The sequence below is a fragment of the Saimiri boliviensis genome, chromosome 8 (genome assembly GCF_048565385.1).
Source record: "Saimiri boliviensis isolate mSaiBol1 chromosome 8, mSaiBol1.pri, whole genome shotgun sequence".
NCBI classification, from domain to species: Eukaryota; Metazoa; Chordata; class Mammalia; order Primates; family Cebidae; genus Saimiri; species Saimiri boliviensis.
The window spans coordinates 27,863,940-27,888,433 of NC_133456.1; the positions used below are offsets into that span (position 1 = coordinate 27,863,940).

Genomic DNA, 24,494 nt, shown 5'->3' on the forward strand with positions numbered 1-24,494 from the left:
GCACATTGGACAGAGAGACAGATGGAATTCTTCCCATCTGTACGGCAGCAGGTAGAGGAGGCAACCCATCCTAGACAGGAGTCCAGGGTCCTGAATCTTGGCTTTTCCCTTAGTAATTCTCTGACTTTAACCAAGCACTTATTCTCTACAAGCCTGTTTTCTATCTGTGAAACAGGAGAGGCATAATGAGAAACAAAGGGGTAAGATAGTTAGAATTATCAAATAATTACATTTCTCTTTTTCCTACTTAACAATGCTATGATAATCAACTGTTCCCTGAAGAGTTCAGATACTCTGGTAGCCAAAGTTATTTATTACTTTCCTATTAGGATGTAACTTTGAATTAGGTTTCTAGGTGAAAATACAAAGGATAGTGAGGACAGTGGCTTGCCCTCAGGGAAACTCTATGCTTAACAGAGGGAAATGATCCTCCACAAGAAATGAAGATTTCTAAAGCTGCAGAAATTCAGAAAGACAAGCACATACTTACTGAGTATTTATTGGTACCAGACACGGGTCACATATACTAGCTCCTTCAAGGCTCACAACAACCTCCTGAGGTAGGTATGTATGTATTATTACTACTCTTAGGAGCACACTGTGAATCACAGAACACTAGTCATGCACCTAGTGCCCGTGAGTCGCTGAATGGAATCAGGTATAGTCAGGGGAGCTTTTTCTGGAGGACATCAGGGCTAAGAGGTTTAGAAGGAAAAAAATGTGAATTAACTATAAGAAGAGAAGGCTTTGGGCATTTCAAGAGAAAGCGCAAGAAAACAAGAAGGTTGCTGGTGAGGCTCTGGTAACACCATGATGGTGTTTCAAGTGGATATGTGTTCAGACTGTTTATTAGTCAAGAAGCCTGGTCCCTTTAGTAAAGTGATCGTGTGCCAAAAGCCAATTAAATAACTGTAATAGGTGTGTGTATGTATGTATATACACATATATGTATGTACATATATGTATGTATATACACATATATATGTATGTGTATACATGTATATATGTATGTATATACAGATATGACTTTAAAAGCTAATTTAAAGTAACTTCTTTATGTATTACCTGAATATTCGGCTCAAATGAGAAGGTGATTACAATATAAACTCCTCTAATTAGAAAAACCCTCGCACAACAGAATCACCCAATGTGCTTTTCATACACATGCTGTGTGCTTTTCTTTTTCCCACTGAATACAGGAGAGAAGGAACAAGTCATAAGGGCTGGCGCAAAGAACCCACACATCAAGCTGGGCACACATATGCAACAGTTAACAAGAATAGGGCAAGCCAAACCACAATGGGTATCCAGAGTCCGTGGCAGGCTAGGAACCAGTTACAAGCAGTTGGTCTAAGCAGAGACAGTGAGTCTGACCTGGTTAGGGGCCAGAGCTATGCAGATAGCTGAGCAGCAAGCAAGTCAATGACAGAGCAAGTCAAAGACAGGGCATCTGTCAGTAATAGAAGACCAGGAGCCAGAAGAAGGCTGAAGGCATGGTGAGGATGAGACCAAGGAAGAGGAAAGCACAAATATCAGGGTACCCTGACAACCAAGACCATGAGGTCCGGTTGCCTCTTGACTTCTTGCAGCTGAGCAAAATCAATCCTTGAATTGGAATGTTTGAGAGATTTCAAAGTTGAGACAACAGAGAGTGGCCAGTCAGGAAGAGGCGAACTTTAATGAGAAACCCAAGTAGATTCCCGGCCAAAGTAGAGCCCAACACCATGAAGGCTTGAAAACAGTTATTCTCTTTACCTCCCATCTATCCTTAGGGAGAAAATTATGTTTATTTCTCTAATTCTAGCAGAATATGGACAATTCCCACCTAATGCCTTCCTATTATGAGTTATAACAACCAAGGAAGGAAAGGCTTTTGACATCTACAGTGACAGACCATCATCCTTCCAAACCCATCAGCAGCCTGAACTGAGAGCAATAAACCCAAAGCAAGCCGGGGCCAAATAATCTCCTGGGACACAGGTAAATTGCTTTTCTGGGAATGTGAAGGCAAGTCAGAGTTTATTTAGGAAGTCATAGAAAATGGCTGACGTTTGTATAGAAAGTTGCATGAGTTGTATCCAAAAGATTGCGTTCTTATACAGATTGTTCCCTAGCACAGGGAGTACTTACTGATACCTGTGTTTACTCCTATGTTTGCTACTCCCATATAGTGATTTGTTTTTCCATTTATTTTGTTATTTTGGAACAGAGTCCCTTTTGCCTTTACTCTCTGACATCCATGTTAAAAGATGACAACAAGCAGTTCTGAACTCTGGCTGCCATTAGAATCACCTACAGAGGTCTTTAAAATGCCAGTGTCCAGCTCCCTTTCTTGCTATTCCAATTTAATTGGCTAGAGGTGGCAGCAGGGGTGTTGGAAGGGAGGATCTGGGCATTACACTTTCTAAGAGCTCCCAGATGATTCCAACATACAGCAAGAGATGAGAACCAGTTGGTTTCTGGTCCAGAATCCAAAACACTTTGCGGTAACTACAGGAATGTGGACAGTACCAAGAAGATAATCTCATTTGTCTATTTGGTTTTGATGTTTGTGCTGTTCAGGTCTTAGCCATACAATATTTGCCTAGACTAATATCCTGAAGGGTTTCCCTATGTTTTCTTCTAGTAATTTTATAGTTTCTGGTCTTACACATTAAATCTTTCATCTATTTTGAGCTGATTTTTGTACAGGGTGAGAGATAGGGTTCTAATTTCATTCTTCTGAATACAGATATCCCATTTTCCCAGCACTATTTATTGAAAAGGATGTCCTTTTCCCAAGATATGTTCTTGGTACCTTTGTTGAAACTAAAAAGCTTCTGCAAAGGAAACAATCAACAGAGTAAAGAGACAAACTGTAGAATGGAAGAAAATATTTGCAAATTGTTAATCCAACATGAAACTGATATACAGAATATACAAGGAATTCACATAACAAAACAGCAAAAACAACAAAACAAAACAAATAATCCCATTAAAAAGTGGGTAAATGGTCTGATTAGACTACTTCTTTTTTTCTTTTTTTTCTCTTTTTTTCTTTTTTTTTTTTGACTGAGTCTTGCTATATCACCCAGGCTGGAGTTCAGTGGCACAATCTCTGCTCACTGAAACCTATGCCTCCCAGATTCAAGCAATTATCCTTTCTTAGCCTCCTGAGTAACGGGGATTACAGGTGTGCACTGCCATGCCCAGCTAATTTTTGTATTTTTAGTAGAGATAGGGTTTCACCATATTGGCCAGGCTGGTCTCGAACTCCTGACCTCAGGTGATCCACCTGCCTTGGCCTCCCAAAGTGTTGGGATTACAGGTGTGAGCCACTGCCTGCAGCCCAAATAGGCTTTTCTCAAAAGAATACACACAAACTGCCAATGGGTATATTGTTTAAATACTCAAAATTATTAATCATCAGGTAAATGCTATCAAAACCACAATGAGATTATATCTTACCCCAAGTACAATGGCTATTATCAAAAAGAAAAAAAAATAACAGATGCTGGCAAGGATGTGGAGAAAAAGGAACTCTTACACACTCTTGGTGAGAATGTAAATTAGTACAGTTGTTATGGAAAACAGTATGGAGGTTTATCATAAAAACTAAAAATAGAACTCTTATACAATCCAGCAATCTCACTACTGGGTACTTATCCAAACGAAAAGAGACCCCTCAGTATATTAAGGGATACCTGTACCCTCATGTTTACTGCAGCACATTCACAATAGCCAAGATATGCAATCAACCTAAGTGTCCATCAATGGGTGAATGGATAAAGAAAATGTGTTAAATATGCACAATGGAATACTCCTCAGCCATCAAAAAGAAGGAAATCCTGTCATTTGCAGCAACATAGATGAAACTGAAGGTCATTATGTTAAGTGAAATAAGCCAGGTACAGAAAGACAAATATTACATGTCCTCACTCATATGTGGAAGCTAAAAAATTTCATCTTATGGTGTAAACAGTACAATGATAGGTTGGTGAATGGGTACAAACATACAAGTTTGTACACATAGACAGAAGGAGTAAGTTCTAGGGTTTGATAGCACAGTGGGGTTACAATAATTAACAATATTATATTGTATAGTTCATAATAGCAAGAAGAGAAAAATTGAAATGTTTCCAACATAAATAATAAATGTTTGAGGTGATGAATAGCCCAAATACCCTGATTTGGTCATTACACTTGTATGGATGTAACAAAATATCACTTGTACCCATAAATATGTACAATTATTACATGTCAGTTTTTAAAAGCATCAAGAAGAAATCAGCAGCCTAATTCAGCATATCACTTAAGTACAACATATCACTTACGTGAGATGTTGACGAAATCACAAACATCAGTAATTTTTGTACTTCTATCACCATTTAAACCATATCCACATACCTCCTACACTGTTGTTTCCTTGACATTGTTTTAAGTTGACTCTTTTTTACTTAAATTTATTTGTAAAAACTTATTCATAAAACATATTTGTTTAAAAAAAAAAAAAGGAGGCTGGAGACATCTGGGGCCAAGAAACTAAGGCAGGGCAAAATGTGAGGCCCAGGCAGGGATGCTGGAAGAGGAAGAGGGAGACTAGAGGTGGGAATGAACAGAGAGCTGAGGAATGGGTGGGATTAAGGAGGGCCCACAGTGAATGGGTGGGGCAGGAGTGAACAGTCCAACAGAAACAGATGTCAGGTAAAACAGATTGTCTTCTGGACTGTGCCAGGCAGTGACCAGCAAGAGAAGCTCAAGCAACATCTGTAAATCACCTAAAATCATCTCATGTACTACCAGTGATGGACATTCCCACATGCTGGGAAACACTGCCTGATGCTCTATGAACAAAGAGCAGCAGTCTTTCATTCTTCCCCTTTCATTATCAAAAACAATATTACATATAAACAAAGGAATGTAAAAGTCTACCTTACTTGTCAGGTCTCCATGAATACACCAAAAACTCAACAACAAAAAGCAATATGACTTCTCTTATTTTATATACAACTCATGCTTCTTATCTCTATGAGCTCTTTTATTTTGATAGACAGTCCCCACCATAGCAACCATCTCCTTAGTCAACGTCCATAAGCACAGAATACAATCAGAAGAATTGACAAACGCCCAGTAACAAACAACCATAAAAACAGCATCTGTTATTAAGGAGAATAAATCATCAAAATAATGTCTGAACAAGCTGGTAGTACACTGTCATATAAATTCTTGCATATAGTTAAGTATACCCCTAGAAAACAATACCCTTTATTTTTTAAATCCTTACCCTTAGCTGAACAATGATAGGGGAGACAAAAGATTAGTCTGCAATCATCAAGCCTACGCTGTTATTTCTTTGTAAAGTTTATTTCAGCTCCATGATGTTTCCTCCCTTTTCGTAGGTGTGTCAGATCACAGATTTACTTATCCTCCTGTCACAGCCAAGTGAGTGACTCAGGCCAGCACACAGCTCATTGATCATTTCAGTTTCCTGGGCTAAACTCATCAGTTCCCACTTCTCATTTCCTATATCCTCCTTACTTTTTTGAGGCCTGTTACTTTCAAGATGACATAAGGCCCGACAATGATAAGGAAGAGCAAAATGATATAAAATCTTAAAACAGATCAAAGGAGTTAACTCTGTTACACTTAAGAAAGATCAAATCTAAGGAAATTCTGTTAACTGCCCAGAAAGGCCGGTTCATCTTTTATTCATTTATTCATTCATTCCTTCAACAAATATTTATTGAGCATCTTTCACGAGCTAGCTCAGCCTAACACACCACTGTAAAGCATGTCATATTCTATTCAATGTTAGGTAACAATTGTTACGAGAGGACAGTTGCTATATCTGAAAATTCATTTTGAATATGGATGTGGGTATGCACACATGTTTAATACTTTAATACCAATTAACCAGAACTGGGCAACATAATCAACATCCAATCTCCAAACGCCTGGAAATCAGACACCCTACTTAGTCAAGAGCTACTAGTCTAAAACTTCACATTAAGGAAAACCCTATAGATTAAAAGACACATAAGCTTTCAAATTACAGCCATATGTGGTGATCAAACATGCATGGAAGACCACATAATTCTTGCAACTGGCTTTTTCAATCCAAGGGGACAGGTTAATCTATCAACCCATAAATTCATTAACCTGGAATTTCTAAAATGCCTAATGCTATATATGCACTAACACCATAAATTTCCCCCAAATTCTATGACATAGGCATTATTATTAATACTCCAGTTTTTAAAATTAACAAACTGAGGATTGGTTAAGTATAGCCCTAGAAAACAATACCCTTTATTTTTTAAGTCCTTACCCTTAGCCATTTATTCAAGGGCATTTAGAAGGCAATGGAGCTAGAACTTGAACCTAAGTTTTTGATTCATGAATTCAAGCATTTCTAAAAGATAAAAATAAATTAGTAGTATTATAGCTTATACATTAACATCTAGTTTCTTCTTATAATTAGCATCATATGGTTGTGTGAATCTTGTTTTAATTCATGTACGTATAAATTGCCTCTAAGCCCCTAACCATTTTTAATTGCACTTTTCTTAGTTTCTGGTTATTATATACCACCTGTTCCTGTCTTTCCCAGGATGTTTGTTGCAGAGTGAGAATTAACTGTCTTGGTAATGAAATCTACCATTTAAAGAGTACTTTGTTTGTGCCATACACTGGGATAAGTATTTCACTTATAGTTTCTCACTTAGCCCTTACAACAACCCTCTGAATTGGTACTACTGTTATCATCATCACCTCCTTTTATTTTCTTATTATACTTTAATTTCTGGGGTACATGTGAAGATCATGCAGGATTGTCACATAGGTATACACATGCCATGGTGGTTTGCTGCATCCATCCCCCATCATCTACATTAGGTATTTGTCCTAATGTTATCCCTCCCCAATACCTCCACCCTCTGTTATCCTTCCCCTAGCTCTCCCACCCCAACAGGCCCCAGTGATCATCACCCCTTTTTTTTTTTTTAACGAAGGAAGGAAAGGAGGTATAGAGAGGTAAAGCAACTTGCCTGAAGTCACACAGATAAAGAGGATTCACACCTGGTGGTCTCTTCTCCCTTCTCCCAGTCTATGATCCTCATCAGTATGAAGTTCTGGTTCCCTTCTTAACACCCTCATCTCAAGTCCGGGCTCCCACTGGCCTGTTTCTCCGTGCTAGTGAGAAACTGCTTTTAGTGTGTGCTGGTTTGGTTTCCTCCATCTTTGATTTCTCCCCTGATAAGGGCCATGGTTCACCTGCTCTGTGCAGCTCTCTGCTTCCACCTGGTATTGATCTCCCGGCACACTAAGACTATTCCTGATAGAGATGAATTCACCTTGGGCTGTGTAACAAGGCTTCCCCAGGGCCATCTTTCCCATCAGGAGTTTGATCTCATTCTTGCCAAAATCTCTTAAAGAAGCCAAAGCTTTTAAAAATAACATTCAACATTTTAAAAAATCAATTACCAAAACAGAGTTCACAGAACATCTGGATTTGTGTCACATTATCAGGAGACTTTAATTGCATTAATATTTGATGGTAAAATGTATTAAGGTCAGATTAACCTGAGGAATAAAACTGATTTTCTATTTTCTTTCCACTAACTGCAAATTCTATACCAGTTCTTTCTACAGATAATCAACAAAGGGAGTAACCTCAGGATAGGTGTTAATAGTTCCATAATGCTAAGAGGTGCAAAGGGAGGAACTCAGCATTTACTAAGCACCTTTTGTGTGCACAGACACAATGTTATATATTTTACATGTATGAATTAAACAATAGCTCCAGAGCAACCCTAGCACATAGGTTTTACCATGCCCATTTCACAGATGGGTGAACAAGCTCAGAAAAATCACATAAATCAGACTAAAGTCAGTGGCAGAGCTGATACTTGAGACTGAGTCTGTTTGCCCCCAGCTTCTGACTGCAGGAACCATTTCTCCTTCTGCATTGCTTCTCAGAGAGTTCTATCAAGAGCCCTGCAAGAATGGCCTTAACTTGTATTTGACTACAGTATTGAGCTTGATGAGAAACCCAGCAAGAAATGAGATCCTCTTATACAGATGCTCCCCCAAACGACCCTGTGCTCCCAATTCCCAGCTGGGTCATACATGTCCCCAGAAAAATAGCCTTTCTTTACTTTCCATGGGTTTGCTACTTGCCTCTGTTTCATTCCTTCTCTCTCTTCTTGGCCCCCCTCCCCTCTGTAGTGTCTTTCTGCAGGTATCTTTACGCCTCTGTGTGTATCCATCTCTCTCAGTCTCTCTTTCACACAAGCATACACACACTCAGGATACCTCGATCCAGCAGCCGGAGCAAGCGGAGATACCAGAGATACCACTGGTCCCAGAAGCGGTCCGTCATCCCACCCTGAACTCATCCTTCACAGCCAGTCCCCTCGGCAGAGCCTCATCCCACCACCGCTGACTCCAGGAGGCCGGAATCACTTGATGCTGGGCTAGCACACAGCCTGCTCTAAGCAAATGCCTGCCTGCAAAGACAGCTACAAGTCCTCCCACACAGAGGCTGACTGTGCCGGGAGCCGGTTTCACAGCAACAAAGGAACAAGTGCAGAACAACGCCGTGTGCAGACCGAGCCTGCCTGGACCCAAGGGGAGGTCGGAGATGCGTGGGAGGGAGTCAGGAAGGGCTTTCGCAAAGACGTGAGGTTTGCAGTGGTCTTAAGAATGAAAATCCACAAGCAAGTCCATCTCTTAAATTTTATTCCAGTATCTCCGACCATTCTGGTTTCCATGCTTCCCACACCAGAGGCCAGTGGCTCCTCCAATAGAATGTGGGATGGGAAACCACAAGCTCAGCCATTTTGGACTTTGAGGCCAGTCCCGGAGCCCAGGAGCCATACTGCTTCGCTGTCGGGTCCAAGGGCTCTCCTTGCCCAAGACTGTAGGACCCACATGACAAGAAAAAGGCCACAGATCCTTTTTTCCTATGTCCCTTCATGGAACCTCTGTTATAGTAGAGACAGCATGGGCTCTAAAGTCACACAATCATGGGACCAAATCCTGGTTGCCACTTAATACTTGCCTGGCCTGGATCAAGTTATTCAGTTCCCTGTGCCTCCGCTTTCTCCTCAGTAAACCAGAAAGAACAGTATTTGTAAGCCTCAAAGCAAAAGAAGAATATAATGTTTCTGGTGTTGCACCTGGTAGATAGTGGCAGATAGAAGGTTCTCCCTTATCTCTCAACCCCTCTCCTTCTTGCCAGACTCTCAGTCCCCCACATGTTCATACATCCCATGGTTTTCCATTGGCAGGCCTTTGCTCCTGCCCTTGCTGCCAGTAGTATGCTCTCCCCACTCTCCCACCTCATCATGGCCAAATCCTCCTGATTTTTCCAACAAATAACTCAAAATGCCACAGAATCCAGGCAGACTTTCTGATCTTCCTTCCTTTATATTTTATTTTTTTCATTGCACCTTCTCATTTGTATATAACTCTTCTCCCTTACTTGCCCATAAATGCCATGAAGGTAGGATCTGCTTTTTAATCATCTTCGTGTCCCTCAAAGAACCCTGAACTTTGCAATTACTCGAGTGGTTACTAACTGGACAAATGAACATGCAAGGGAGTCTGAGTCTGTTGTTTTTGGGGAAAGGAGAAGAGTAAGCTGCAGAGACCTCAGCCCGGGGGCATTGTCTAAGGGGCTTTGGGGGATTACAGGGTGTCCAGTCCTTATTCTGCTCACAGCCCCTCTTACAGTGGGCCAGTCTGTGACCCACGTGACTGGAAGTGCTGTTTACAGAAATGAAACCTAAGGAGTCCCCAGGTCTAGGACAACCTTGTTCTCCAAGCCTAAAAACTACTCAACAGCCACCTGCACATTCATCACAGCTCTGTGCAGCCTAGGCCACACTGGCAATGCCTCCCCACTCTCCTAACAGAAAAGGTGGTTTCTCAGGCCTCCTGGCCTCCATCAGGCAGCTGGTAAGGCATGTATCCCTCAGTGGCAGCTCTTCCTTGGAACTTATGCCTCCAAGATGAGACAGGCTGCAGGTTTCTGAAGAACTCTTGGGGTTCTTCAGAAAGATTGGGGAGGAGGCACGTCCAGGAGGTAGGAGCTAGGACGGAGAGGAAGAAAGCGAGCAGAGCCACAACCTCCACCTCCTGCCCCTGCCTGCCAACTGCCTTGTGGTTTCTTCTTAAAGCGCAGCACTGGGTCTGAGTAGAGACAGCCCCACCACAGAAGCTATGTCTCAGGCTCTGTTAGTGTTATTTTCTTATTACCTTAAATGGACAAGACTCCAGTGTGTAGTTAACACAAGAATGCAAACTCCTCCTCTTGCCTCCAGAGAGAATTAATCCGGTGTTTATCCCTTCACAAATAATAAGAATCCATTGCTCACGTGTGGCCAGTACTTTTTTGTTCACAAAATACTTTCACAACTATCATCTCTTGTGTGCCCTGCAAGATCTGTGGATGGGAATCACTTTCTCCAGTATACAGAAGAGAAAACCCATGTTCCAAAAGATTAAATAACACTTAAGGTCACATAACTCGTGGGTGCCCATCTGTCTCCTCCGTGAGTTTCTGGGGCTCTAAGAAATTCCCTGGGAAATGACATATTTCACTGAGACGTGGAAGCCCTCACAGTAGGGCAGGACCTGGGGAAATATAGCTATTTCCTAACAGGAATCCTGAGGGAGGCCCCTCCAGGGCAGCACTGACATGCCATGAGCACAGGTTGGGTAGAGGGTTCAAATGTGGCCACTTATTAACTAAGGGTCTTTTGTCTTTTTCTTTGGCCCCTGACTTATAACTGCAGAGAGAATGCATCTCCAAATAAGAATGCCAAAAAGGCTTTTTTCTAACACAACTTGGAAGAATTCTGAAAGGGAGGCTTCCATAGTAGCAGGAGACCTAGACAGAGAGGAGCAGGGGAAGAGCATCTCTCACTGTGTGGCAGAAAGTCCCAAAGAGTGCCCTAATGATGCTAGTGCTACAAGTCTTATTCTTGGGCCTGGAGAAAGAAGCTGGCCCCGTTTCCCTCCCTCCAGTAATCAAGGGCAAAACATTCCACACTGTCTCATTTGCAGAGGGAAAGGGAATAAAGACTATCAAAAATAATACGGATGTGAGCACTTCCCCCACAAACAGTGAACCTTAGAACATAAGCAATACCCACCATGTCAGCCCCAGGGTGAACCCATTCAGCCTGGAGTTTTACTCAAGATTGGCTTCAACCCATCAAGCTGGGCTCCTTGGAGCTCCCCAGTCCACCACTGCTCATTTCTCCAACTCCCACAGAGCCTCATAAGTCTTACTTGAAATGCAGCCCCTCCAGAAGTAGAATAAAATGTTCCAAGAGATTGTCAGCATTGCCATTTAACTGAAGTGCAATTAGAAAGGATATTGGCTAGGACACAGCCTTATTAGTAGGTTTTTGTTGTTGTTTTTGTTTTGTCTTATACAATGCTTCCACAGTGGCTCCTTCTTTCATCATGGTCAAAGCAAGCACAGCTATTCCCATTGGCATGTTTCCTCCAGCCCACCCAGATGGCTACAGAGACATGTTTTCCAGGAACAGGCTGTGTTACCAGGCCAGCAGCAGCCCATGCCACCAGGCCAGCAACAGCCCATCCACTCCCGAGGGCTGATGCCCATCTGGATGTTCAGCAGTTACTTGATATCACAACATGGATGTGTTCCTTTCTCTTCGATGTTCCTTCTTCTTTCCTTGGCACTGTTCTTTCTCCCTCTCTTTACCCACCCCAACTTAAAAACACTGTGTTCCCAATCAGATAAAGCCAGCGCAAGTGTATGGAGCAGAAGGCGAGCAGCACGGAGGGAAGAGAGATCCAACCCTATCCCAAAATTTTTTTCACTCGTCTCCTGGGACAACAATGACTGCTGTTCCCTCAGCAGCACTGGCCAGCTCCTCAGACACATAGACCTATCTGGCAAGTAAAGGCAACACAAGAAGTAGCATAGTTGCTAGTGTCTGCAAACCGAAGTGAAGACCATCCACAGACATACAAATCTCCCCCACTCTGCCCCAGGAAGTGGGCTCCACTTGGCTGCCATTTTGCCCTGCAAGCTGTGCTTCAGTTGTAACATGAATCAAACACTACAGCAGACAGCATCCTCAGCCATCTCCCACACCACTTCTGTACCCTTGGCGATTAGCGCCCAAGTGGTAGAGTGGAGCCCGTGGCAACATAGTCCCAGGGATGTCATTTCAAGGGTGGGTCGGACCCCTGCCAGTCTCTCCCATGAGAGCTTAGTGTCCCCAGGTGATCGGGCTTCTTAGGTCCACAGCCAAGGACAGTATCTACAAGAAAGTATCAACTAGACACTGAAATTCAAGTCCACCTCTCCCAAGAGGCCGTTTCCAGCTAACCTCACACATTCTCTATCTCAGAGGTTCTCAAAGTTTAATGGGCAGAATCACCTTAGAGGGTTGGTTATCCATGCAGATAACGAGGTCTCACTCCCAGATGCCTGCATTTTTAACAAGCTCCCCAGAGAATTTTGCAATGGTGATCCATCCACTTCAGTCTCTGCTCTCCTCTCCTACCCTGAGCACCAGCTTCGTGTCACTATCCTGAATTCTAGTGTGTACCCCACCTCCCTCAACACCCTTAAAGTGCAAAAGGGAGGGAGATTCTGAGCTCCCCATTAGACTAGGCTCACCTGGAAGGCAGAGGGGGCTCTCTCCTCTCAAGGCCCAGTAGAGGTTTCCACATGGAGGCGTGAGAAGCTGCCAGCCAGGAGACTGAGAAAGCCTCCCCAGGCTCCAGAAAGCCTTCATTCTGCCACAGTTCCACTCCACATCTGTACAATGGCTTTAAATGTCACCTCAAATATCAGGCCAGGTGTAGGGAAAGGCAAAAACTAATTATTCCACCTTGCCTCAGCTTTTGTGTGGCTTTCATCTTGCTCACCTCTGACCTCTGCTGAGATATTTAACTCTGCCTTGGCCAAGGCATGCCCAGCTCATGGAAGACAACCTTTCACTACCCTGGGCTCTAAACCACCTTGTTAGGTGGTGAAAACCTGATCCTTCCTTACCCCTTCTCTGAGGGCTTCTAGTTCCCCCAGCAGTCAATAAAACCCCATGTTACCCTGAATCTCTAATACAGTACGCCACCCCAACACCCCCCACTGCCACTGCCCACCCAAGGGCCAGACCCCTCTCCTCTTTCATGACCTTATAAAGGTCACCCATCCTGGGCCCCATCTCCTCTCCAGTAAGTCCTGTGAAAAGTACCTTGACAACTTTATCCCATCCAAGGTATTTATGATGCGAGCTTAACATTTAGCCTCTCAGAAAATGTTTCTATTTTGGCAAAAGATAAAGCCTAAGTCAAAGGAAGGCATAGAGGAGTTCAGGCCTTAGGTAAGCAGGGGTGAGGGTGGATATCTGGAGTCAAGGAGCAGAGTCCATGACTTCCTTCCCTAGGTCTTCACAGGCATGTCCCTGTAAGGCCATCCTGTTGAAGTGAATCACAAGAGTTGGTGATCCTTTCACCCTCCCTCCCTCACTGCCCTGACTTCCCATTTCCTACTCAGCAAGAACACCTGTTGGCTGCCTTCCCCAAGGCATCTACATTGCAAAGGAGTTCTTGGGGGGGAAAAAAAAAAAACCAGCTGGTAAATATTTGGAGACACCATCTCAGAAATGACCCATGAGGCCTCTGCAATCCAGAGTTCATTAATACCTTCTCTGTTTCCCTCACAGCCAGTCACACAGTTCCTCCATCTCACTTCCACCAAGAACCGTTTAGCTGCCTATCAAAGGAGGTGATGTCACTTCATCACTGACAGGAGGCTGTTCACCCCTCAGGAGGTATGACTTCTCTTGAATGCTCCTCACATCTCTCAGTCCCTGAGCTCACCATCAGAGAGTCAGGAAGCTAAGCTGCCAGTCACCACAGCTGAAGCCTCACTCCTCAGCCCAGGCAGAGCCCTCCTGTGAACCTCTACCTGTTCTCTCCATCCCACGCCCTTCTCCATCCCCTCCAGGAATTTTTCCAGATAGCCCCCCTCAGCAGGTCTGCCCAGTAAAATCAGGCACCACACCATGAGAACTGGAATTGATAATATGAATGTGAAGTTCAACCGGATCAAAAGGAACCCACTGTATTGTCAAATAAATGCTAAATTTTGGTTAGCGTCTATCTAGAGCTCAACTTTTTTTCCTCCTTAGTCCCTTTTCTTCTACAGTTCCTTGCATATATAATTTGTGTGTGTTCCACAGGGCCACTCACTGTTAAATCAGAATACTTGACTTGCCTGAATGCCCTGGCTTCCCACATACATACACATCGAGCTGGATAATGAAATTACCTGCATACTAGCCAATTTGAATTCTCTCTTCCTTGGCTCTTATTTTCAAAAAGAAAAAAAAAAAAAACTATATGCAAACATCACTTTACTTTTCAACAAATGAGCTCTGCTTATGGTTCTTAAAAATAATTGAGCCTCATAAATTCTATAAACCTCTTTATACCTTTTATACCATTAATTTACAAGTCTTTGGGGTATTGGGAAAGGGCTGAGGCTTTGGAATCAAACCATCCTGATGCAAATTCTAACTCTTTTTCTAGCTCACTGAATAACTTGGGGCAAATCACTTAACTTCCCACATCTCAGTTCTTCATCTTTTACATGAAGGTAAGACTAATCCCATCAAACTCGAACTTTTCATAAGGAAAAAACAAAACAGCATATAAAATGCAAAGCACTACACTTAATACATAGCGGATACTTAAAAAAGGTTAGCGTATTCTCCTGCAACAAAAACAAGCTCAGATCAGGTTGAAATTCTCAATTCATGGGACCTGAGTTAGAATCAAGTCACCGCTCTCAGTTTCCCCACGCTTCTCTACCTGTCCTTCAGGAGGGGAAGGTTCTTAGATCTTATGTTTCCTCTAATTCCTGTGACACTCTCCTTCCCTCACTAGGGAAATAAAAATGTCCAACTGCCCCGCCTGATCTGATCTCCTCTTTCTGACACAGGTTGGAAAGTTCCACCAGAGATTCAATTATGAAAACTGCATTGGCTGTACCTTGGGACAAACATGGCTGACTCTCAGCACTGAGGAGAAGAGAAACTACGAAGTTCCTGATGGACCATCCACATAGAGAACAGCAATGATTTGGCATCCCAAGAAGTCCATCAATCCTGGCCTCACATCATGCACTCACTAAAGTCCAGTTAAAGATTTCCACAGGGGAAAAAAACTATAAAACTTCAAGAAGAAAAATTTCTATAGTCTTAGGGTGGGATGGTTTTCCCAAGCAAGATGCAAAACTCAGTACATTGGCTAATATGCACATTTGTTAAATTTTTTGCAGGATATACAAATCACCAAAGGAAAACAGGAGGCTGAACAACAGTAGTAGAAGGACTACCTTTTACTGTAAATCTTCTTACACATTTTGAATTTTGACCCTTGGACTGTATCACCTAACTCTCTAAAAGACATTTTAAAATAATGGAGTCAATAATAGATACAACTGTTCTTGGAATCTAGCTGCTCTGTTGTGAGAAGGCTAAGCCACATGAAAAGGCCATGTTGACGAGAACTATGGATGCTGGCTGAGACCCCCAGCTAGTTCCAGCCCCCTCCCAGCCATGACAGGAAACCCACCCTGGAACTGCTAGCTATCCCAGCACCCCAACAGACACCACATGGAGCAAAAGAACAGCCTGGTAAGCCCCATAATTATAAGAATGATAAATTGATGTTCTAAGTCACTAAGATTTGAGGTGTTTTGTTACAGTGTAATAGGTAATGAAACAAGGAATCATTGGTGCATGCAGAGCAAAGTAAAGCCCCATTATCTGATGAAATTGCCAAGGAGATGTTGAAAATGATCGTGCCTTCTTTCATCTAGAAGGCAAAAAGCACAGTTAGTCTCAGGACCACATCTGGTCCTGAGACTAACCGTGCTTTTTATCTATTTTATCTATTTATTAACAGCTTCCTCTCTACTCTTCTTAGAATTCTGAAGATGGGGTTATCACAGAGGGTGTCTAATTAGCATGCTTGCTTGAATTATAAAAATAAGTTAGACTTTCTCTGACAGGAAGTAAGTATGTCTGATTTGGCTACTTGCTTTGACAATCAGATTTGCTTTTCCCAATTCATATAAATCTGCAGCTCCAAGATTTTGAAGAAGATATGTTTAAAGCCTATTATAATATGCTAGAAAATACATTATTTGCAATCATTTAAACTCATAGTAAAAATGTTTATGTATCTACTTAAATGTGTGAAGGGGCATAAAGGTTTCAATATTCTTTTAGAGCATACAGAAGCAAAAAAAAGTCGATGCTTATTGAATGACAGTACACTTTCACAAAGGAACATTATGCAGCTATGAAAAAAGAATGATGAGGCTTTCTGTGAATTAATATGACAAGATCTTCAAGACATACTGTTGGGTTAAAAATGCAAGGCATAGAGCAGGAGAATATTCACCTGCTTTTGATCAGAAAAGGATAACATAAGTAAGGATTCTGATTTACTTATATTTATAGAAAGAAATACTGGAAGGATACCCAAGAAACAAATACTGATGGTTACCTATGGGAAAAGTGGGTTGGTAGACAGGTATGGGGTCACATAAAGATCTATTTATTTTGCACTAATTTTTGAAACTGTGAGTACATTATATTTTCGTATATTTAAGTCCTTACAGAATAAAATAGATAAAATTGCAAAAATGTGAACATTAAAAGGTAATCCAGGAGGTAAATATTTGCCACGTTTGCAACAATAAATTATACAAAGGGTTAATATCTCTAATTTACAAAAAGACCTAGAAACCACTAAGAAAAAGTTAACAACCTGGTATAAAAATAAGTAAAGATTATGAACAGGCAACTCACAGATGAGGAAATACAAGCAATTGATAAAAAGTAAAAAGATGTTGACCATTACTAATGATCAGGGAAATATAAATAAGCAATCACAGGTGCCACATTTGACCTGTAAGACTGTTCCCTCCCCACCAAAAAATACAAGAAAAACAACCAACCTGATAGAATAGTAAATTGATGTCATATTTTATAAATCAATTTGGCAGTACCAATCAACATTTCTAAAGTATATAGTCTTCAACCCAGCAATTCTTATTTTTTTTAATTTTTTTCTTTTTTCTTTATTATGCTGTAAGTTCTGGGGTACCTGTGCAGAACACGCAGGCTTGTTACATAGGTATACATGTGCCATGGTGGTGTGCTACATTCATCACCCTGCCACGTACATTAAGTATTTCTCCTAATGCTATCCTTCCCCATCCCCCCATCCCCTGCTATCCCTCCCCTAGCCCCTCACCCCCTGACATGCCCCAGTATGTGATGTTACCCTCCCTGTGTCCATGTGTTCTCATTGTTCAACACCCACTTATGAGTAAGAATATGCAGTGTTTGCTTTTCTGTTCTTGTGTCAGTTTGCTGAGAATGATGATTTCCAGCTTTATCCATGTCCGTGCAAAGGACATGAACTCATCCTTTCTTATGGCTGTATAGTATTCTACAGTGTATATGTGCCACATTTTCTTTATTCAGTCTATCACTGATGGGCATTTGGGTTGGTTTCAACCCAGCAATTCTTCTAAGACTCTCACCTACTGAAATAGGCTTTCTTTTTTTTTTTTTTTTTTGAGACGGAGTTTCGCCCTTGTTACCCAGGCTGGAGTGCAATGGCGCAATCTCGGCTCACCGCAACCTCCGCCTCCTGGGTTCAGGCAATTCTCCTGCCTCAGCCTCCTGAGTAGCTGGGATTACAGGCACGCACCACCATGCCCAGCTAATTTTTTTGTATTTTTAGTAGAGACGGGGTTTCACCATGTTGACCAGGATGGTCTCGATCTCTTGACCTTGTGATCCACCCGCCTCGGCCTCCCAAAGTGCTGGGATTACAGGCTTGAGCCACCGCGCCCGGCCCTGAAATAGGCTTTCTTACACACACTTTGCAGTGTACTCTATAATAGAAAAAAATAAAAAGGAAAGAAAAAAACCTAAATGTCCCACAATAAGTAACTAATAAGATAAATTATGACTATATATATATATATATATATATATATATATATGTAGAGAGAGAGAGAGAGAGAGAGAGAGAGAGAGAGAGAGAGACGGAGTTTCGCTCTTGTTACCCAGGCTGGAGTGCAATGGCAGAATCTCGGCTCACTGCAACCTCCGCCTCCTGGGTTCAGGCAATTCTCCTCCCTCAGTCTCCTGAGTAGCTGGGATTACAGGCACGCACCACCACGCCCAGCTAATTTTTTGTATTTTTAGTAGAGACGGGGTTTCACCATGTTGACCAGGATGGTCTTGATCTCTTGAGCTTGTGATCCATCTGCCTCGGCCTCCCAAAGTGCTGGGATTACAGGCTTGAGCCACCGCGCCTGGCCTGACACAGTTTATATTATACTTAGAAACTGTTAACAAGAGAAAGCAGTTTTATATGTAGTAATGTGAAAGGATTCCATAATCTATTATTGAATGGGAGAATATGATTTGTGAAATAATTGGAAACAATTTGTATTATTCCACTTCTTGTGAAAATAGATGTAAGTATACAGATACACACTATCAGTATGCATTTCACTGTGCATAGAAGAAGAGTTCTGGTAGGATATACACCAAACTATTAACAATACTTATCCCTGAAGAATGAAGAAAGGTAATTAGAGAAGTGTGTTTTATAAAATTTTATGTTGTTATAATTTTTTGCCATAAGCACTTGTTGCTTTGGAATTTTCAAAGCATTTAAATATTGAAGGCACTGCCAAAGGGGCAGCTCGAATCCCTTCTGAAAAAGGAGGTTCCCCCTCACAGCCATGGCAGCAATTTCCTTCTCTACCCACTACTCATCAGGTCTCAAATGGGAGATGGACTTCAGAGAAACCACAGGTCATAGCAAAAAATTCACCAGACTTATCTATCTGCTCAAGTGGCTGGCAGATGGAGTTCCATCACTGTATCATGAGAAAGTGCTATTCATTCCTCATTCTGTTCCACATCCCTTACCACAAGAGTCAGGATTCGTTCTCCGTAACAAGCATTCGGGAATAACCTCAACTCCTCTCAGACCATTCATTTATTGGCCACATAGACACCTTATGGGACTTTGGTCAGCAACGAAAACTATGTTTCATCTGAAGGTACAGCTCTAACCAAGGGGCAGTGACTGTCCAGACCTTTGTGTTAAAGATTCTGCAGCTATATACAGGATGGATGGGGAAAGAATGATGCCATCAATTAGTGATGTCTGCCAAGGAACTGTAATACACAAAACTGTAATACACAGGCTTTCAAGTCAGTCATCCCTGCCCTTGTTCAATGGGCTCTGACTCTCTAAACCTCAGACTTTAAAACCTGCCAACTCTACTTAGAGCGTTATGCTTCAGGTGGGAGAAGCTGAAGGTGGTGGGAGGTGGCACAGGGTAAAGTAAGGTGAAAGCTGACTGTGACTGTGTCATTATGTGGTATGTCTATCAGAAGACTATGAAGATGTGGGGTGTCTAAGGAGAAGGCGGCCCTGACAGGTGGATCTTTGGCCCCAAACAGCTGCATATGGAAGACTCTGAACATCTGGTTGTAGTGCTGGTATGAGGTAAGCCCTGAGCCTGGATTCCATCTGTCACGTTTTACTGAGCTCATATCCCAAAGACTCATCAATTGTGCCCACATAAGAAACATGGCTTTCACAATTTTGAAACCTCCAAGTGCCCTGTTAATTGGCAATTCACTCATTCCCATAACCAAAAACAGAAAAAAGAAGCCAAAGCCAAAAAATCACAGAACTTCACGTGTTGTAACTAAAAACACTCAATAAACAAAGCTAGTCCTTGAGATCCCTTGGGGAGTAATTGTCTAAGCATGCTTCTTTCTTTCAGCTCGTGAGACAGACAGACGTGCTAAGACTGTATGGAGCTCATCTTGAAAGCATTAATTTTTCCAAACACTGATGTGCATTGCAGCTCATGTGCTTTTCCTGAGCAAGTGGCAGCAGGCAGTGAGGAGGCTGCTGAGGACACTGCTCCATGCTGGATCTGACTGTAGCAGAAACAGGGATTCAGAGGAAGTGGTCATGCTAAAGCTCGGGGAAAAGTTGGGAATTTGGAAGGCAGAGGCCAAGGCCCAGGCACCACAACCTGTCACAGGGATGGGCTACACAATGCCTATGCACTAACGGATTGGATTACCACTTACACACTGGAAGAAAAGAAAGCAGAACCAATACCTTAACCCCTTTGAGGCCCATTCCCTTGGGGCCAAGTTGGCAATCAACCCAACTATTCTTCCTCACAACCTGTAGCTCCAACAACCACACACAGTGGCCAAGCACCAGGAGAGGTGGGTCATTTTTGGGTGTTGGTCATTAAACCATTTTCCCTTCTTTTTCTCCCCAATTAGGAAAGGGAATCTACAGTGGAGAATGTAATTTGGTCATTTATAGTTAAATTGTTGTTTGAGCCCCAAGTCCCTTCTCACTAAGAGGTCAGGGGCACCCTCCCTGCAGTCTGTTCACATGAGACACAACAAAACCAACCACGGAGGCAAGGAATCTCATCATCTGCCTGACACAGACAGACTCAACAAGTAGGATATGCCAGAAATTCTGTCAGGCTTAACAAGACAACCTCCAAGTTGATTGTTACCACAAGGCCCATGCGTATCCAACATGATGCCAGGATTATCACTGGGAATCAGTGCTACACACACACCAGCATAATCATTTTGTCACCACCAAGGCTCTGCAGCCAACTGCCTTCAAATGCCAATTCTAACACTTAGTTTTGTGAGATCGGTCAAATTACTAGCCTTCTTTGTGCTTCCGTTTTCTGTAAAATGGGGATGATGATAGTGTTTAAATAACTTTATAAATGTAAGGGGCTTAGAATAATATCTGGCACACAGAAAGCATTATATATGTGTCTATCATTATCATTATGTGGTCAGCCTTCACTTTTCCATGCTAAGCTTTCTCTTCCCTTTGGACCACTGCATATGCTCTTCCTTGGCTTGAAACATTGTTTCCTATCCAGCCTTCATCTAGCTATCTGCTAATTCTTCAGGTCTCCAGGAAGCCTTCCTGGCCAACTCAGCTGGGCCAGCCATCCCTGCATCTGCAGCCACCACATCTTGTGCTTTCTCAATCCTGTATTAGCATCCCCATATTATCATCTGTCTCCCCAACCAGGTCCTGTTCATTGGTGTATCCCTTGCACCTGGCACAGAGAAGTTACTCAATAAATATGTAATCAACAAATGAATGGGAAATAGATGAAGAGCAGCTTTCAACACTCAACAAGCATTTACGAAGTGCCTACAAGATGTCACACCCTGGTCTATGCCTGGAAATACATGATGGAACAGAACACCAAGGCTGCTTTCCAAGAGCTCACAGAGTTTCTGCCTTCTAGCAGTAACTCCAGAAAAAAGTGGAGGCGGGTGTAGCCCTGACCAAGGCAGGAGGTCAACCAAGTACCAGAAGGAAGGGGTGCTCTCAGAGGGGAATGAATACAGGTTTACCTAGGATAGGTCTGTTTAACTGGAAGCAAGCATCAGAAGCTTTGATTCTGTTTATCACACCTGCATGTGAAGATTTAATGTCACTCTGCACGGATGAAAAACAAAAAGTGGACTCTTCTTTATGAGGGTGATTTTTTTTACCCAAGCATCACTCTCTTTCAAGAGAAACACTGGTGAGTTCATTGCATTCGTGTTGTCTGCAGACTGTTTTTACCGCACCGTAAACTCCTCTGAACAGAAATTATTGTTTGTCACGATCTTATAGTTATATTCCACCCCATTGCTGCCTTCCATAAGCAACAAGCACCTAAAGTAATGCCCAGAGTAAAGGGACAATGCAGATTGCAAAAGGGGCACAATTCACTCATTTGGTATCACTTCTACCCTTCTGCATTCCTCACTATGTTTTTTTAGGATTGTTAAAGGAGTATTTGTTGTTTCTTCTACTTTTCTGAAGTAGAACTGACACCACCACTATCCCATCCCCCAAAATAAGCCAACTGTGGGATTCTGGAGAATTACTTGGCGGTAACTTTGCCAGAGCCTTTGATAGCTCAGGCCCATTGAAGGAAAAATGGGAAACAGAATTTCTACTTATAGTAAGAAAAAGTTGGAGCAACCTTTCCCTTGGAGATTACATCAAAGATATTTGAGGTTATGTTTTCCACACCAGTTGCCCTAAAAATGAGGGAACACAAGAATTTTCCTCAATGAAGGCAAGCCTGGCTACCTACAGAAGGGCAATGGTGCTGCCAAACCCCAGCCCGGGAAGCCATGCAGCCGGATGCAACTGCAGCTGGGCGTCCAGGGACAGCCACACTGCCTCCATCCTCCACCGTCCACCCAGAACCTCGAGACCACGGGCTCATCTTCACCACCGTCTTGAGGGTCCTCTGTGGCATGTCTTATAACAAATTTCAAAGCTAAATAAAAGTGAGTTAGAAATTACCTGCCTACCATTTCTATTCTTTTTATGATAGTGCAAAGTAAGCCAGTAAGCCTGTGATGCAGGGAAAGTCCCATTACCATGTTTACAGAGGAACTCTGTGAGGATGACTGCAGTGTGAATGCACTAGGCCTGTGGATGTCTGTGTGAGTATACCTCTGTTTTTCTGTTTGGTTTGGTTTTTGTTTGGGGGGTGGGGGGCGGTGTTTTTTGTTTGCTTGTTTTTTTCTGAGACAGAGTCTCTGTCGCTCAGGCTGGAGTGCAGTGGATTGACCTCAGCAGATCAAGGGATCCTCCCACCTCAGCCTCCTGAGTCGCTGGACTACAGGTGTATGCTATCACATCCAGCTAATTTTTATATTTTTATTAGAGACAAAGTCTCCCTATGTTGCCCAGCCTGGTCTTGAACTCCTAGGTTCAAGAGATCTGCCTGCTTTGGCCTCCCAAAGTGCTGAAATTACAGGCACGAGCCACTGTGCCCAGCCCCTTTACCTCTGTTATGTTGGGGTAGGACAAGTCAGCCTGAATAATATTGGAAATATAACCCGTGGGCTTGTCACTAAAGCAGCTATGTCTCAGCCATAAGACGGTTTCCCTGGGAGACCAACTGGACTGAGAACATAGAGGTAAGGCAGGCAACTAGGAGAGGACAGCTTATTTTTTCTTGATATCTTTGAGACTGAATACACTCTTGCATGGAGATACATAAACACATTGCTCATTAAAGTGTTACCGGGATCTATTTTAAATAACATGTGCCCGGGAGCAATGTGTGCTGTTCTCATATCTCTCCATGACAGTCCCACTAGACAGGAGAATGTCATAGAAGGTGGGTCTGAATTTCTGCTAAGCCTTTTACAAATGTCCTCCATGATATTCTTGTGTATAAGATGGTAAAAAATGAATGGGATGAGCATATAGCTAGGTAGAATTGCTGTAGATAAACTGCACGGACCGAAGTGTTTGTTAGGACAATACAGTGAGCTTTAGGTGGAATACAAGTCTCTGGTAATGGCCACAGAGATCTTCCCTTGACAGTTGTGTTTAACTTTTAAAACAATCATTTACTTAGATCATGAGATCAAAGACATGCTTTTAATATGGGCAGATGATGCAAAACTGGTATAGTGGGCTTTATAGCATAATAGATGACCAAAATCAAGACGTAAAATTACCTGGGCAGATTCGAACACTAGGTCAAAATTAACAAGGGCAAATTTCATGTCTGAGATCTACATTTAATGTACATATATATCACCCAGTCTTTTGTATCTACCCTAGAGAAGCGCTGTACATGTGTACAAGGAGATGCTGTCTATGATGATTTTGAAAACCAGAAATAATGAAAGAATTGCTAAGGAAACTATGGAATATACACACTGTGAAATATACCATGCAGAATATTTCCAGGATGTGTTGCATATAGAAAACTTGCAAAATGATATGTTAATCTCAAATACCATACACGAATTCACACATTTATGCTGATATATATCTATATATGTAAACTAACAAAAACGTCTGGAAGGACCCCTAATAACTAATACCAGGATCTACCTTCAAAGAGACACTGAGTTGACATGGAGTTCAAAAATGCACTGGCCTTAATGGGTAGCCTGTGAAATTCACAATATATTTGTGTTAAACAGTGTAATTAAGCTTTCTTTTTAAAGTACATCCTTGCTTTAGCTTTTTTTAAAAAAAAGTTTTACAATGGAAGAAAGGATACAAATTCTTGGGCTTTCAGTTACCACAAACCTAAGAGGAGTCAGCGTTATGGAAAGACTACAGAAAGCTAACTCATACTCTACAGACCGTGTTAGAAGTTTGGTGTTCAGAAAGCCTGCAAGAACTAGAGTTCATTAAGCTGATCATGTCTGGAACACTGAGTTGGATCCAATTTTGGCAGCAGGAACACTGGCAACACAGAATGCAACTAGAGGAAAGAAATGCTATGGGGATTATGAAAAGCATGACATCGGAATAATGAATATGGAACTACAACTGTTTAACCTGAAGACAAAAAGATTATGGAAAAA

General features: G+C 42.2%; 1 protein-coding gene across 26 annotated transcripts in view; it reads right to left on the reverse strand.

Annotated features, from left to right (window-relative positions):
- The window catches only part of KALRN (kalirin RhoGEF kinase), a 711,287-nt gene that overhangs the window by 639,229 nt on the left and 47,564 nt on the right, over positions 1-24,494 (reverse strand). For 5 of the 26 annotated variants that reach the window (XM_074404221.1, XM_074404226.1, XM_074404225.1 and 2 more), the window contains exon 1: positions 8,293-15,861. The exons of 18 other annotated variants lie outside the window; for them this stretch is intronic. In XM_074404221.1, coding sequence (XP_074260322.1) covers positions 8,293-8,359 — 67 coding nt within the window. In that variant the 5' untranslated portion in view covers positions 8,360-15,861. Of the gene's footprint in view, positions 1-8,292; positions 15,864-24,494 lie in introns of those variants that run through there. 3 more of the 26 variants (XM_074404216.1, XM_074404214.1, XM_074404215.1) reach the window with 2 other exon arrangements.